At 51.6% G+C, this 14,788-nt stretch overlaps 4 protein-coding genes across 4 annotated transcripts; 2 read left to right on the top strand and 2 right to left on the bottom strand.

Moving 5' to 3' along the window:
* Nucleotides 1-3,924: 3,924 nt before the first annotated feature.
* Nucleotides 3,925-6,103, bottom strand: DSM5745_04722 (chaperonin-containing T-complex subunit CCT5; the record flags this gene model as incomplete). Its single annotated transcript, XM_026746738.1, has 10 exons — nucleotides 3,925-4,112; nucleotides 4,162-4,342; nucleotides 4,393-4,530; nucleotides 4,582-5,230; nucleotides 5,281-5,570; nucleotides 5,624-5,707; nucleotides 5,757-5,850; nucleotides 5,918-5,966; nucleotides 6,024-6,041; nucleotides 6,094-6,103. 10 exons carry the CDS (start codon nucleotides 6,101-6,103, stop codon nucleotides 3,925-3,927), a joined length of 1,701 nt encoding a protein of 566 aa, XP_026604218.1.
* Nucleotides 6,104-6,532: 429 nt separating this feature from the next.
* Nucleotides 6,533-7,487, top strand: DSM5745_04721 (chromo domain-containing protein; the record flags this gene model as incomplete). Its single annotated transcript, XM_026746737.1, has 6 exons — nucleotides 6,533-6,539; nucleotides 6,600-6,729; nucleotides 6,777-6,819; nucleotides 6,876-6,952; nucleotides 7,007-7,414; nucleotides 7,463-7,487. The coding sequence occupies 6 exons, from the start codon at nucleotides 6,533-6,535 to the stop codon at nucleotides 7,485-7,487; spliced, it is 690 nt and encodes a 229-aa protein (XP_026604217.1).
* A 394-nt stretch (nucleotides 7,488-7,881) lies between these two features.
* DSM5745_04720 (putative transcription factor Rap1) lies at nucleotides 7,882-9,409 on the bottom strand (the record flags this gene model as incomplete). The annotated part of the gene is made up of 4 exons (XM_026746736.1): nucleotides 7,882-8,781; nucleotides 8,833-9,073; nucleotides 9,136-9,221; nucleotides 9,269-9,409. 4 exons carry the CDS (start codon nucleotides 9,407-9,409, stop codon nucleotides 7,882-7,884), a joined length of 1,368 nt encoding a protein of 455 aa, XP_026604216.1.
* Nucleotides 9,410-11,502: 2,093 nt separating this feature from the next.
* DSM5745_04719 (Ataxin-10 homo-association domain-containing protein) lies at nucleotides 11,503-14,297 on the top strand (the record flags this gene model as incomplete). The annotated part of the gene is made up of 2 exons (XM_026746735.1): nucleotides 11,503-11,690; nucleotides 11,750-14,297. The coding sequence occupies 2 exons, from the start codon at nucleotides 11,503-11,505 to the stop codon at nucleotides 14,295-14,297; spliced, it is 2,736 nt and encodes a 911-aa protein (XP_026604215.1).
* Between the last annotated feature and the right edge of the window lie 491 nt (nucleotides 14,298-14,788).

The raw sequence follows: 14,788 nt of genomic DNA, 5'->3' as shown, positions 1-14,788 counted from the left end.
AAAGCCGAGCCACCGAGGAGATAGGCTAAGCTTTCTTCTTCCGCCTTGACGCCTTGGGGCCCGCGAATAGTCCCAAAAAAGGAACATCGGAGTATCTCATTCATTTGATCAAAGTGCTCCGTCGAATCCGTACCGGAACTCAAAGCAGTGCCTTTCCGGGTAAGCAATGCTGGAGAAATACAAAGTAACTGAGAAAGCACAAAGGTATCTATCTACATTCCACAGGGAGCCGGGAGAAAGCTTCGATCGGTGTGTTGCGTGTTTATTCATCCTTGTGCGACGTCAACATATATCAAACTACACACTGCACAGCGCTTGCGTATCCGGGTCCTATCTTAGGTTTGTTTCTACAAAGTCGCCAACCTGTCATCAGATAAATACCATCAGATAACCAAAGCTTGATTCTCCAGACCGTTTCAATGCTCATACAAAAGTCTACAGAAAGGCTGACGTTGATTCCGGCTAGAAAACACTCGAAGCAACTTAATTCCATACCCCAGGCTATACTACAGAGTACTACGCAGACTATCCTCGATCAAGATACTTCAGAGCCCCTGCGGTACCTTTTCTGCATGTCCCCAACCCAATCAAGGAAACCCGGACAGTCCCCTTCCGGCGCGGGGATGCTCGTCAACGGGTGTGCATGCCTAGAGCACGCCCCGTACTTTAAACCCTGTGGATGTTTGCTGCAAACCCTCCTCTACCTTATGTATCTCACAACTTATCCAAGCCTGAGTCGGCTGCCAGGGCATACGTATACTCGTATACTCGTTCGTTACGGCTCTTGCAGAAATGACAAGGGTCCATGCTTACTTGTGCTTCGCGGGCTGCTGCATGGGGGAAGCCGACAGCGCCTCCTCATCCACCCTTGACCTTAGCTCGGCTCCAGTCCAATGTATTTAAGGCGTTTATCTCGGGGCGCCCGCTTTATTCTTTTCTTACGGAGTTCTTGTGGACTACTCCGTATGTATGTATGTCTAAACCTTCCGTAAGCCTCATCAGCGAGACATTGCAGATACGAGGGATCGAGCATGACCATTAATAATCCATGGTCGGCATCGCCTTGGAGAAGGTCTAGGTATGGTTCAGTACGACTACGAGGTATTCTCCCATAAATCAGGCAAGAGGTGATAGGCGGAACTAGGACACTCGTTCGTCAGGTGGTGAGTCGGCAAGCGACTCGACGTGAGACTCGCGTTTGGACGCCAATGTTGAGGCCTATAAGGCTGCCTGGGTATCACCGATGAGGGCGTCTACTCCAGGATCCCCATTCTTGGTTTGCGATGGGAAGCGCTGGCTGGCAGCTAGTCCAAGGCTGAAGTGAGGCCTCAGTCACACATTCTGAGGATTGTTGAAAAGAATACTCCTTAGGAGTACACTCAGCTAGTCCACCACAATGATGGGTAGCAAGATGTATCACCGTAGCGAGTCCGCTAGCCTCCAGGCTCCAGCAAGCGAACAGCCTCAGTCCCAAAGAACCAGCCCGGGCCAGGCCACCAGACCCCCGTAAAAAGCAAACACCACTCACCGCTGCAATAAACCCAGTTCCGCGGTTACCTGAAACAAATTCCTCGATCGCACGAAAGGATTTGTAGATCTGACGGGCGTAAGCAAATCAGGCACCGCGATCGGCTACGTCCCATGACTGCTTGCTTTCCTTGTTGGGAAGTGTACAGGGCACTGTACACGGAGGAATCAGCCACAGTACGGAGTAAGTGATGAGTGAATGAAATCGTATCGATACAACTGAGGATTTGGGGACGCGGTGTGCAGTGTGACGGTGACGGCTGGATGCCTACATTTGCGCTCCGTATGGATTGCTCTTGCTTTTGTGTCCTGATTGCTTTTGCTGTGTTATTGGGTCGGGGAGCAGGAAAATAAGTTGGGCGAAGGTTGAGAGAAGCGAATGGGGTTATAGAGGCTGGTGGGCTGAAGAATGAGCCGAGAAGGGAGAGGTATTTTCCCGAGGACTTGGATAAGTTGTCTTTGGGTAATTTACCATTGATTCAGATGTAGAAGGCCTGGACTGGGAGCTTTGAGCTGTTAGGGAGGAGTACCCTGTACCCACAAAGGATATGGAGTACCCCATACTATGTGTCAGTTCATCTGGGGAAATCTTGTGGCACGTTCAGTCTCAGGAGAGTCAGGAGTAGGACGGAAGTATAGGACGCATCTATCCAGACCGTACTTTTGCAGACAAGACAGATCGAACTTACCAGCTAGAAAACGACTAGAAACGCAGGTCTAGCTCAGGAGCTGGAACATTTCACGCGCAGGGCAAAGCAATCGCCAGACAAACCGGCACCCGATGACCAAGAACGGAGTAAAGTAGCGGTATAGATAGATTGAGTCAGCACGAACGGTGCAAACAGGTGCCATAGAGATGAGGCTGCAGTCACGAGAAACAGCAGCCTCCGCGGGACGGAAGCGCCTACGAACAGATTCGAGCCACGTCAAACACCATCGGACCATGTGAGCGAGACTGACGTTACATGATGACTTGACGATGAGAGACAGGGGAGGGAACCCCTGGCAAGACTCAGGCTGGAAATGACAGGGGCTGCAGAGTGATATCAGCGGAAGCCACAGGAGCCGGGGTGCCAGAGGCTAGAAGCCTAGAACGATGTTGCTCGTTCTATTATTATTGACGGCTGTCCCACATGGCTGGGGGTGAATGCATATCAGCCGGTCATCTGAACAGGAGCGCCAGAGTCAGACAGGCAGGATAGCTGGACTGATTATTGCGATGGACATGGACGGACGGTGAGCTGTCGGCCATTCATTCCTGCTAGGTTCTGCTAGGTTCTGCTAGGTATCGGGGCGGGTGGTGAGTTGGCACTGGGATCTGGACAGATGATCAGGTTGATTCCGCCACTTTGGCGCTGGATGCACGTGCTGTCGATATACTTGCTCTCTGTCACAGTCGAAGCCACGCCCACGCCCACGCCCGCCCACGAGCCGGGACGCCGGGCCTTTGACTCTGTGCTTCCCATGGGGAGAATCAGCTTCAGTGATCCGACGGAAGGAAGTTACTGCGATCCCCTGATTCAGGCCTCCCAGGATCAGGATCAGGAATAAACGAAGGAATCGTCTTCTGAGCTCACCTCAGTCGTCAGTACGGCCCGCCCCGTCACACTCCTTTGCGCTCTCACTCTCTTACAAGCCGGACATAAATCTTCCGCTCGTGCGGAGGATCCTCCGTTGAGGCCTCGATGAGCGGAAATGAGAAAGTGCGCGTCTAGCGCCCCTAGAACAGGTTCGCCGGAACTGTGAGAAGAGAGTTCGTCCAGACTTCCCGATGCCCCTTTTCCTTCCGATGCGCTCCATCGTTCGTACTTTACGGTTTCAGGTTGAGTTGCTACGTTTATTCCCCGGATTCAGGCGTTCTCTGGATGCGCTGCTACTAGCTTAACCTAACTTGCCGTACCTGAGAAATCCGCCCGGCCGTGGTGCCTCGGTTGCGGAACTGCCTGGCTGCTACGACAGCTAGAATCCTTACGGTATCATTTGACATCAGAAGGCAGTGATGTTCCGGAATCATCCTCTTCCATTCTGCCGATCAACTGTAGACAATGACGTGTGGAAGTCGCACCTCGGGAGCATGTCGTATGACCGGACATTGATATCCAATCTCGTGGAGGATACCTTGGCCTTCACTGCGACGACAGCGCATCATCTTGACCTGAGAAGAGACGCGGAGCAACCGAAAGGCGCGAAAGCATGACAGTCGCTCGAGACTGGAAGGAATTCCTAGAGACATGTGCAATTCGACACGTAGAGGCACCAGTGGCTGTTCAATTGTTCATTCATCAACTGATCTATGTACCTGCGCCTTTTGTCATAGCATGATCTAGATGTTTGATTAGTATACCGAAGTATGTAGCATTTTAGGTCATTGAGATGATTTCATCATATACAAGCAGTCTAGAACTCCTGCTGGTCGTCGCCGGAAATGATGACATTGTTGATCTGTTGCAAGTCAGCTTTGCCCGGGTCTATATTGGAGTTTGGATGTCGACTTGCCTTCAGAACCATACGGCAGAGCTGAGTAGCCAGCAACAACTGCTGTCGCTTTCCGATGAGCGGGTCGATGACAAAGTGTTCTCGCATATCTGTAGCCTTGTTAATATCAACTCCGTCCTCTTAGGCAAAAGGAAATACCATTGTTTCCAGTGAGCATGCAATCGACACCCAACCGGGAGTTGTTCTCCTTGACCTGGCGCGACTTGATAGCCGCGAGAGTCTCAATCGGGCTCAAACCCGAATTCTCAGAAAGAGCCAGAGGTACTGCATCAAGTGCATCGGCGAACGCACGCATGGCATACTGCTCGATACCGGGGCTCTGGAAGGCACTGTGAGTTAATGATAGTGTAAAAGAGTGAGGCCACAAACCTTGACAGCAGCATCCTCAACAGCAATAGAGCAGGCAATTTCGGCCGCACCTCCACCATACACAACGCGGTTGTCCCTGACCAGGTTGCGGACTACGCAAATCGCATCGTGCAGTGATCGCTTGGCCTCATCGATAATCTAACAGCGAAATTAGTAAGGCCTAATATAGTACCCAAGCCGTAGTCTTACCATCTTGTTGCTTCCTCGCACGAATACTGTCACAGCACGGCTGTTGGCGCACTCTTCGATAACAAGCATCTTCTCTCGCGTGGTACCAAAGGTCATTTCGCGCACGCGTCCGGCTGTTCCAAGCTTGTCTGCGCTGAGGTCTTCAAAGCGAGGGACGATGCGACCGTTCGTCGCGATAGCAATCAACTCGATCTCAGGCCCACCCACCCATCGAACGGCAGGTAGCTTGTTCTGCAGAAGAAGATGGTTCGCCTCGTCATCGAAACCCCACTGGCAGATAACTAGGTTGGCCCCAGAGTCTTTCAGATGCTGGATCATCTCTGTGAACTTCTCCTTCTCGTACTCTTGCAGACGCTTGAACTCCTCCACCGATGTGATGTCGAGCTTGTGCTTGGTCTTGGGCTTGGGAGGTTCGAATGGGCACGTCAGAATGGCCAGCTTAGCATCTGTGACCTCATCCGGCATCTGCGGGTGAGAGAAGTCCTTGTCCACGATGACACCCTTGACAAGGAGTGAGTCTTCGAGCGCTCCGCCAACCTTTCCGTCCACCTTGATCAATTCGAAGTCCACATCCTTTCGCTCGAGATCGGCAACGGAGAGCACAGCATCAACGGCGATTTGGGCGAATTGGTCGTGCGACTTGGAAACGCTACCGAAGGTCAGTATCTTTCTTGACTGGGAAGCCCCAAACGCTCGTACATCTTGCTACCTAAACTCGTCTTTGCAACCTTGAGCAGGTTCTCGGTGTTGTCTTTTGTGAAACTGATCTCGTCGCTAATCTTGTCGAGTTGTGCCACGGCGATTTCGCAGGCGGCGTCGTAACCGTCCGCAATTCGGATAGGGTGGATGCCCTTGTCGATGAGGTCGGACGCCTGTTCCAGCATGGCCGCGGCCAGGACGACAACACCGGTTGTTCCATCACCAATTTCTTCATCCTGGGACTTAGAGAGCTCGACGAGAAGTTTGGCAACATTGTTCGTAATTTCCATCTGAGGCACGGCGTATTAGAACTCGAAAGCGGCATGGGTCTGGATGAACTAACCTGCCCAAGAATGGTAGCACCATCATTTGTAACGGTAATGTCTCCGTCGGGAGAGATCAGAATCTTATCGAGACCGCGAGGACCCTAGATATTGCCTTAGAAGTTGATCTTGATCGGCGGTGACAATCCGTACCAGAGAGGTCTTCACAATGCTGGCAACGGTCTTGGCTGCCACGATGTGCGATTTGACGGCGTCCGTGCCATGTTGTCTCTTCTTCTTTCCCTGGCTATTCGAGGATGTATATCAGTTGAGCTGTTCCGGGGGGTAATAAGGGTCTGATGTCCGCGGCGTACTCTCGAACGATAATGAATGGTCGGCCCTGCTCATCCTTCATCACAGAAGCTATTGCGGAGTTAGCGGCGAAACCTTGGCGGCTCAAACTGGGTCATATATTCGAACCTTGAGAGAGATCAAGCTCTAGAAAGACAGAAAGTTAGTACATGGGAGATGAGGGGCATCGGAGACGTACGCATCGCCATCTTGACGGTCTGCCACCTGGCGGTGAGTTGATTTCAAACTGTAAGAAAAATAAAACGGAGAAGAGTAGAACGGAGAATATAGATCCTCCAGAACAGCCTGACAAGCGAGGTGGGCGCGACTATAGGACCTCGATGTTGTTCCGCACTCACGGGGCTCTGTTCAGAAATTCTGGAGAATCCCAGTTGGGCTAGTGAGCAGCTCCCCCAATCGGGCTTAGCGCAACTCCCCTAACGCGCTACTTTACCTTTGCGCGACTCGGCACAACCAAAGCAACCTCAGGAACGCCATCTCCACCGCGACGTTCGCCCGTCTGTGTTGTTGTCCGCGTTTTGCGCATTTCATCCTACTAGTCTAGCTTTATCGCATATCATTCTTCGAGCACCGTCAAGCTGTTTTCGCGTCTGTTCGGCTTCACCTCGTCGCGAACAATGCCGCGTGAGTTGATCAATTGGCTTTTTCTTTGAGCTTCGCGCTGAGCTAACCGCGCAATCACAGCCCCCGTGGCCGACTTGTCGGATGACGAATCCACTGGAGAGTCTATCCCTTACGATGAGGTTGAAGATAAGAAGAACGGTGTCGAGGATTCCAATGACGCCGATGGCGACGAGGAGGATGAGGAGGACTTGTGAGTGGAGTATACCAGCTCAAGAAGGATGGTGCTAACCGTACTAGCTACGTCGTCGAAAAGATCCTGAGTCACGATTTCAAGGCCGATGTACGCACTTCTTTACTTACTTTGCCATGCGACGGTTTTGGCTGACTTCGTGACAGGGTACGCTTATATTCGAAGTGAAGTGGCAAGGCTACGATGACCCGAAGGACCGGACCCAAGAACCAGAGGAGAATCTGTAAGGCCTCTACGGCTGCGATGGTGTGATATCTGTGTACTGACATCCTATCAGCAAGAACGCACAGGACGTTCTTGACGAGTACTTCAAGATCATTGGAGGACGCCCAGAAAAACCAAGCAGGAAGCGCAAGTCAACGGGACGGCCACCCAAGGCAGCTTCGGAGGAGAAGGAGAAGCCAGAGCCCAAGAGACGCAGGAGATCACGAGCCGCAGACACCGAGGAAACAGACGCCACCGATGAGAAGGAAAAGGTAAAGGAAAAGGAAGGCGTAGCGCCCGACTGGGTGCCAAAGTCCAAGAACTGGGAGAATGAAGTCAAGGCCGTTGACACCATTGTGCGCGAAGACGGTGGGCTGGTCGCATACCTTCACTGGAACAACGATAAGAAATCAAAGGTTTCGATCGAAACATGCTACGAAAAGTGCCCGCGCAAGATGCTCAAATTCTATGAACAACACCTGTGAGTCTCATTAATCTGCTGGAATATGATAGTACTAACATCCACCAGGGTTTTCAAAGACTCCGACGCGTAAATGCACGTTCTTCTAATATGTTCTTAAGCCATATTTGGTTGAGTTGCTGGGTCTGAGCTATGCCTTTGATTCTAAATACATCTGTTCTATCCGGCTACGGCCTACCGACAATCATGCAAGATCAGAGCAAGACCGCAATTCATCAATCGTATCTTCTATTGTTTGGGAATGTATGATAGGCTCCTTGGTTAGGGTGCTAGGGCATAATTTCACTGGCGTTGGTATCCTGTTGAAACATCCCTTCAGATTTGGGGGTAAACCCCAGCACCAATATTGTGGATGGGTGAAAACCATGAGTCTCAGTCAACTGCCTATTTATGTCCTTCCGAATAGCATTGTCTCTTTGGAACCTCATTTCTTGAAGTCGTCTCGGCGCTTTTTATCCATAGCTTTCCTATGTAGCTGAGGGCCCTGCTGCTCTTGTCATGTTAAGATATTCCCAGCGGTAGTCAAACAAGTCACCATGCTTCTTTATGACCCGCTGGATGTCCCGCGTGTCTTGTGCCTCCACATCCCTGTCATCCTGCGCCGTCCATACTCCGCGCATATCGGTCGGTATGCCCTTTCCTGCAATCAAAGAATCCAGCACCTTGTCCGCCAATCCCGGGTCCATGCTAGTGCACTGTAAAGCCTCAATGATTTGATCCTCTTTGCCTTTGCCCATGCGAAGCCGGGTATCTATCCATGCGTCGATATCTTGCTCCAGGGCTTCCTCGGCCACCGGGCTTGACGGGAGGGAGGGTAACTCCAGAAAGGCACTAGCAATACCGAGACTGATTTCGTCGGTAGGTTCTTGGGTTGCCACCTGTGCAGCGGGCAGCTTTCCTTGGGGTTGTTTGTGTTGGGGTATCGTTTTATCTGGATTCCTCGCGGTTGTGGTCTTTGCTCTTTTGGACGCTGGCGGCAATTCATGTTCAGGTGATTCTCCTCGCCGTCCTGCCGATGCTGGAGAAGCTATGACTACTTGCGGAGCGGGTGGTGCTGGAGATCGATTTGGTGCCTTGTGTTTTGTGCTCGATGTGCTGTTGGATACACGTGCACCTGACATCATCGGTTCTGGACTTCGTTTTCGTTTCTTCTCTTGCGGCTGCGGCTGTCGTGAAGGTTCGTTTCTCTGCGCTGCTGCAGCAGTTGGATGAGAGGTGGATGTAGATGCGCGGGTAGGATGGCTTCTACGGTCTTCATCAGTCGGACGGGCAGTCGGTTCTAACATCCCGCCAGGGCGTGGGCCTCCCCGAACCCTCTTAAGATACCTGTCACGCCACGATTGCCACGTATGTCTCGGATGCTGAATCTGTCTGTCAGCAGAAGCTTGCGTCGCTCATGCTGGGTTAGATGTAGCTACCTGTTCGGCGAAGAGCTGATAAATCTTGTTGCCTCTCACAGAAGCGAAAGGGTCATTTTCGTATGGTTGCAAGTAATCATAGAGGAGCTGGTCGTCCTCTATCGTATATTGCAACCTGTGGCTTCTTGCTGGAATGTTTGTAGCCCCTACAGGACGAGCTGTAGATGGACCAGCTCTATGAGTCTCGAGGTCCTCTAGCTCTCCTTTTTGAATAGACTTTTCAATGAATTGGTATGAGTATCTATGGCAGAGTCAGTACGCAAGCCTATCAAGGTTCATAGAAACACAAGGACGTGGTCATACACATTGGACGGGAGATTCTTTTTCTTGTGGTCCACTATTTGCACGTCTGCGTCCTTTTCAAATAGCTTCACAATGCCGCCATTTTCCTTGAACACATCAGAGTTAGCTATAAATGAGGATATTAGGGGCAGACCTGTATGAGAACCTTGAATCTATCTCGTTGAGGGACATGATGAGCGAGCCAGAAAGACATCCCCTGGAAAAGGCCACTATGCTCGGGCTCATTATCTCCGGGTTTTGCACCCCCCACCCCTTTCGTCTGTATCAGCGCCATCATCAGCCTTGCCTAAGCTCTGATATCTGTCTGAAAGCCACGATCGTCTCAGACGGACGTCGAGAATGCGTTTGTTCTATATCACGTGGAGACGCGTCGCGACGGGACGCGCATTTGAGAGTAAAGTTGGCCTTGGTGATATTCGTCGCTACCTCTTCTGGCTTCGATAATCTGAGCAATATGGCTTATACTAGAGGTAACCCTGTAAGGATATTCAAATGATGGCGAAAATAGCTTTCGACAACCAAACATGCGGTCCATTGGGTCACGTGCGAAGTCCGGTTAGCGGGGGCTGTACGGACACGGAGTAGGCTTGGGTGTTGGTGATTTTTCTGAAAGCTGTCTTGTATCTCAGGCCAACGACTCAGGATCTTAAAGTTTTGGCTATAAAAAAAGTGATCTGAGGTAATGCCTGCTCCGGTCGTTTAAGGTCTCTCCCTTCAAGCGAGGGCCTACTGTGCGACAGTTTCCGGAGACACCATGGGGCTTCTACGGACCATCGCTCTGGTGATCTTGGGATTTTCGGCCTTCGTCTTTGTTATTCTCTTTGGAAGGCTTCCAATCTTCCGGTATGTGAAGCCCTCTTATACATCTGTCACTGCGTCTGACGGATGCAGGAAAACACCCGTCGGTCTCCTTCACAGGATTATCTGGATACATATTCCCCATGGAATATCATACCTCGATGCCCGTCTGTTTGGTGGACGTATCCTAAGATCCTGGAGCCGGGCTGGTAATTATATATTCTACGAAAATCATCCTCTCGTACTTGTCAGTATGCGTTTCGGCTATTATGCCCCGTGATTATTGACTGTTCCATAGATATTCTTTACGGCAATGCTTAGCATTGGGGAGGCTATATTCATCCCTAGTGCTTGGCCTAGAATCTCCATGATTCATCGAATTTTCATTCCTGTGGTCATATGCAGTCCATATTACTTCTTATATGCGAGCGTTGTCACCAAATCATTCATCACTCCTGACAATCATAAGGAGGAGATGAAGCGTTATCCTTACGACAAAGTTATATTCCACCCTGGTCACAGCTGCGAAACGTGCCGCTTTCTCAAGCCAGCGAGAAGTAAGCATTGCAGCTACTGCAAAGGCTGCGTCTCCCGGCAAGACCATCACTGCATATGGCTCACCAACTGCGTTGGGCTTAACAACTATCATTACTTCTTGTATCTCTTGCTGTCTCTAAGCGTCATGCTGACATACGGCTCATGGCTCGGTTACTCTCTCTTGTTTCAGACATTAGACAGGTTCATCCCTCGCAGCTCGCCCGTGCGCATGGGAAAACAAAGCTGGTCTACTTTTCTCAACATGTGGGCAGCAGTGATAGCGGCTGATACTCGCATTGGGGGTGTCACAATGTTAATGTTTATGACGGCGCCGCTAGCTTTCGCCTTTCTTGTCTACCATGCCTATCTTATCTGGGCAGGTATGACGACCAACGAGAGCGCCAAATGGTCCGACTGGAAAGACGACATTACTGATGGAATGGCGTTCAAATTCATCGGCGGCCCTAAAAGGAGCGACTCGCCTCTTCTGGAATCTCCCGAGACGACGAGTTCCTGGCCTGGGCACAGCGATCAAATACTGGTACTTACAGAGGGAGAGCCACCGAAAGAAGGGCACCAAGTGTACAGAAGCTCTAACGATGTTATACAACCGAGCAACGCAGATGCACCGATTGACCAGAGGTTTGTTCGAGTTAGAAGCATGAAGGAAATCGACAACATCTACGATCTGGGATTCTGGAACAACCTCCGCCATGTCTTTGGAAAGTACGCTAGGGGTAACGTTCGCTAAATTCGAAATATGACAATTATAGCTTCGCCAGGTTATTTCTTCAGCAGATTATGTACTTTGTCGTAGGATACTTCGTTGTACCAAATCACGAGACTTGGCTAAAAGAGTAATTGAGGCGACTCGCCGGGGCCGCCCCGGAAAAATTTACCTCATCATTGATTTCTTCTGTCCCGCCAACCTAGGATTCCACTCTCGAAAGTATCTCGGACTCTACATCGGATTGAATATCGCTTGATTACCAGAGTTTTCTCCTGCCCGTTCCGCCTCGGAGGCACTTCAATATGGCGGACCGAGCCTCAACAGAAATGAAGCCCAAGTGCACCCCCGCGGAGCTCATGCTGAAGGTCATCTTAATGGGTACGCTGAGCCATTACGAGACCCGGGGCATGATTGACGACAAACGCTTGGATCATATGCTCTCTGCTGGGAAACAGATTCTTTACAAGACTCACCAGGAGAGCGATGTCAGGTGAGAACTTCCCTACCTGCGTATATTGGCCGGGCACTAACACTTTTCCTCTACAACAGACACGGCTTGGGCTTGTCTCCGGACATTTGGCAAGGCCTCACAGACGTTTTCACAAAGGCAATCCCCGTTCTAGAATCGCAGTCATTCATCTGGAAAAGCCCGCCGGCCGCCAACTACGAACACTCTTCGTCGAATCTGATAGCCTACAACTACTTCTCGCTTGTTAAGGATATTGAACGCCTCAATGATCTCTGCACGATCGCTCGGAATCTTCTTGCCACGACGAAGAAGGCACAGAACATGGCGGCTGAGAAAGGATTCGACCAGAGGGTTCTAGCGCTGGTAGATACCTGTGTTCGGGTGACGGCGCGGGGTTTCGACGGAGAGACGAATGCGAGGAACGAGGAACGTTGGCAGAAAGTTGTCAACCTCTACAAGCGACTTTTGATTACTTGCCTTCAGTTCTTGCATAACTTCATCATGCACAACGAGCAACGGAAGATGGTTCTGTGGTTGGATCTATTCGGGTACCATTCTACTGGGGATTCCAACATCATCCAGCCCAAGGAGCCGCTGGATCAGGCAAGCAGCCACCCAGAGGGTTTAGCACCGATCGTAAAGACCGGCGAGAGGATAGTCAACCCTCCGATCAGGGCACTGTACGACCAAACCGCGGAGGATTTGTTGCTAGAGACGATCTCCAACTTTCCTCGAGAACCGGCCACCATAAAAGAGGAAGCAGCTATGCTACTACTTGCAAACATCAAAGATCACATGGAAAAGCTGCTTGGACGCGACCTGACAGCTATTCAGGAAATGGGCAAAGACCCTGATCAAGTTAAAGAGATCCGTGCCGCTCTTACTGCTATCTTGGGTGCAAAAGTGGATGGATGGTCCGACCTGCAAGACCGAGCGAAGGACCTCCCACCCGCTCTTCCGGACGATGAACCTCCTCGGAAAAAGGCTATTCTTACCATCGATCGCAGCCCGACTGCTGGGTTTCCTCGGATATGCTGGTCAGACCTTCCAGATCTCAACGAATACGGCGCGCTCGCCGCTGGCGATGCTCCAATCGCGGAGGAAGATACTACCATGCCGAGGTCTTCCCAGTCGGCGGCGGAGACGCTTCAAGAAGCCAAGGATGAGCTGATGGCCCGACTTCAGGAGGCTTCGCAGATGGGCGATGAGAGAGATCATGATTATGATGCCGGCGACGCGGGCACTGTTGGCGATGACGACTCGCGCAGCTTAGAAGCAGTCGCCGACGGAAGCATTGATGAAGAGGAGGAAGAGGACGATGAAGATGACGACGACTACCGCGGGCGCCCAGGCGATCAGCAGCGTGGGTTGTTGACCGATATCCCCCTTGTGCTGGGACCTGCTGAGATCGAGGCTCTTCCGATGATCATCCAAGCCGGTATTGTTGACAGCTTTGGGCTTAAGGGCGGCGAACGAACTGGATCGCGAAACATGCAAGCTCTTCGATGCCATATTCTTCTCACACAGGAGACGGGACGTAACCTGCTGCGGGAGCTTCTAATTTTCATTGCCGCATGGGATCTCCCTGATGACGAGCTCTACTTCAAGATGATGGTGCAAATTATGGACGCCGTCCTCAAAAACGGCCTCATGTCTCACGCCTACTCAGACTTTGGCCAGCCTAAGGACATTATTTCCCCTGCACAAGCGGTTGTCGTGAAGATCCTCACGCACATCTTCCGAGCCAAGTATTCTCCCGCCTCAGTCACTGGCTCAGGACAGGCCAACACTACCAAGAGCCCAGCCCCCCTTTCCAGAGTCGACGTTCTCACAGTCCGCTACATATTCACGATCTTCCGCGGCAACATCATCCCCGAGACATGCGCCCTCATCTATCTCCAGGGACAGATCCGCGCAGGCCGCGCCCTGCCAGAAGACTTCCCTCTCAATCTGTGGGACATGGAACGCGTCTACGAAGGTGTCTACCAGTTCCTTGAATTCTTCGCGGTCCTGACGGAGAACAACGACTGGAAGAATCTTCTCGTCAAGTGGGAAATTGTCTACGATCTCGTCACGCTCATCAAAGAACTTGAGGCCAGTATCCCGAAAGGCCAACTGAGCCAGTTGAATCTCGGCCGCAACAGCCCCTCCAGGGACCAGCAGCAGAGTGCAAGCCCTGGCCCGATCGCTGTCGAGCGACCCTATGATCCCAGTGACCCAGACCCTACAGATGGCGGCACCGCGTCTCGTCCCGAGTCTCCGCCGATCACGGAAGATCCTTCAGAATTTGAATGGCGCAACCTGAAGAAACTCGTTGTGCTTGTTCTTTCCTCTCTTGTGTGGAAGTGCCCTGAAGTCCAGGATCAGATCCGCAAGCATGGTGGTGTTGAGACGATCCTGTCCTGCACAAACTTCGATGCGCACAACCCTTATATCAAGGAACATGCCGTGATGTGCCTCAAGTTCTTGCTTGAGGGTAATCGTGAGAACCAGAAGCTCATTGAAGACCTCGAAGCGCGGGAAGTCCGCGATGACCATGGTATGTTAGAGCAGCGAGGCCTTGAAGCCGTTATCGATAAAACCGGTAAGCTGGCGCTTCGGCCGCGAGACGGGCAAGGCAGCTCTTGAACGGCTTGGGTCGAGATAAAATGTAGATGTCAACCTGTACATACTCTAGACATGCTATGCAAGATACTCCCGTTAACGCAATGCGACCAATCCACTCACGTAGCCTCGTAAACAACACCCTCCAACTCCAGAACTCGATAGCCTGACATAACTCGTGACTTATCCGTACATACCATCCCACTCCTCCTCGTCATCCTGTTCCGCTATCTTCTTGCGCTCCTCAACCTTGTCCCTCTCCTGCTTCGCAAAGTCCGTCCGGTCAAGCGGACACGTACCCCTCAGTCTCAACCAAGGCCTCACACACTCCAAATCAAACAAATGCGTCGGGTGGCACGGTAACCGCACAACGAGCGGGTATTTGTCGTCTAGGAACGGATTGCTGCAAATCGGACACACTTGCTCGGGTTTCAGCGAGCCGCGCGGGACACGGTCGAGCACTGTAATTACCATCAACGTCAGCATCGCAACCTGGAAATGGACATCGGTGGACG

This window comes from Aspergillus mulundensis (genome assembly GCF_003369625.1).
Source record: "Aspergillus mulundensis strain DSM 5745 chromosome Unknown scaffold_4, whole genome shotgun sequence".
Classification (NCBI taxonomy): Eukaryota; Fungi; Ascomycota; class Eurotiomycetes; order Eurotiales; family Aspergillaceae; genus Aspergillus; species Aspergillus mulundensis.
Note: the sequence above shows the minus strand (reverse complement) of the source record. Positions and strands in the feature narration are given on the sequence as shown.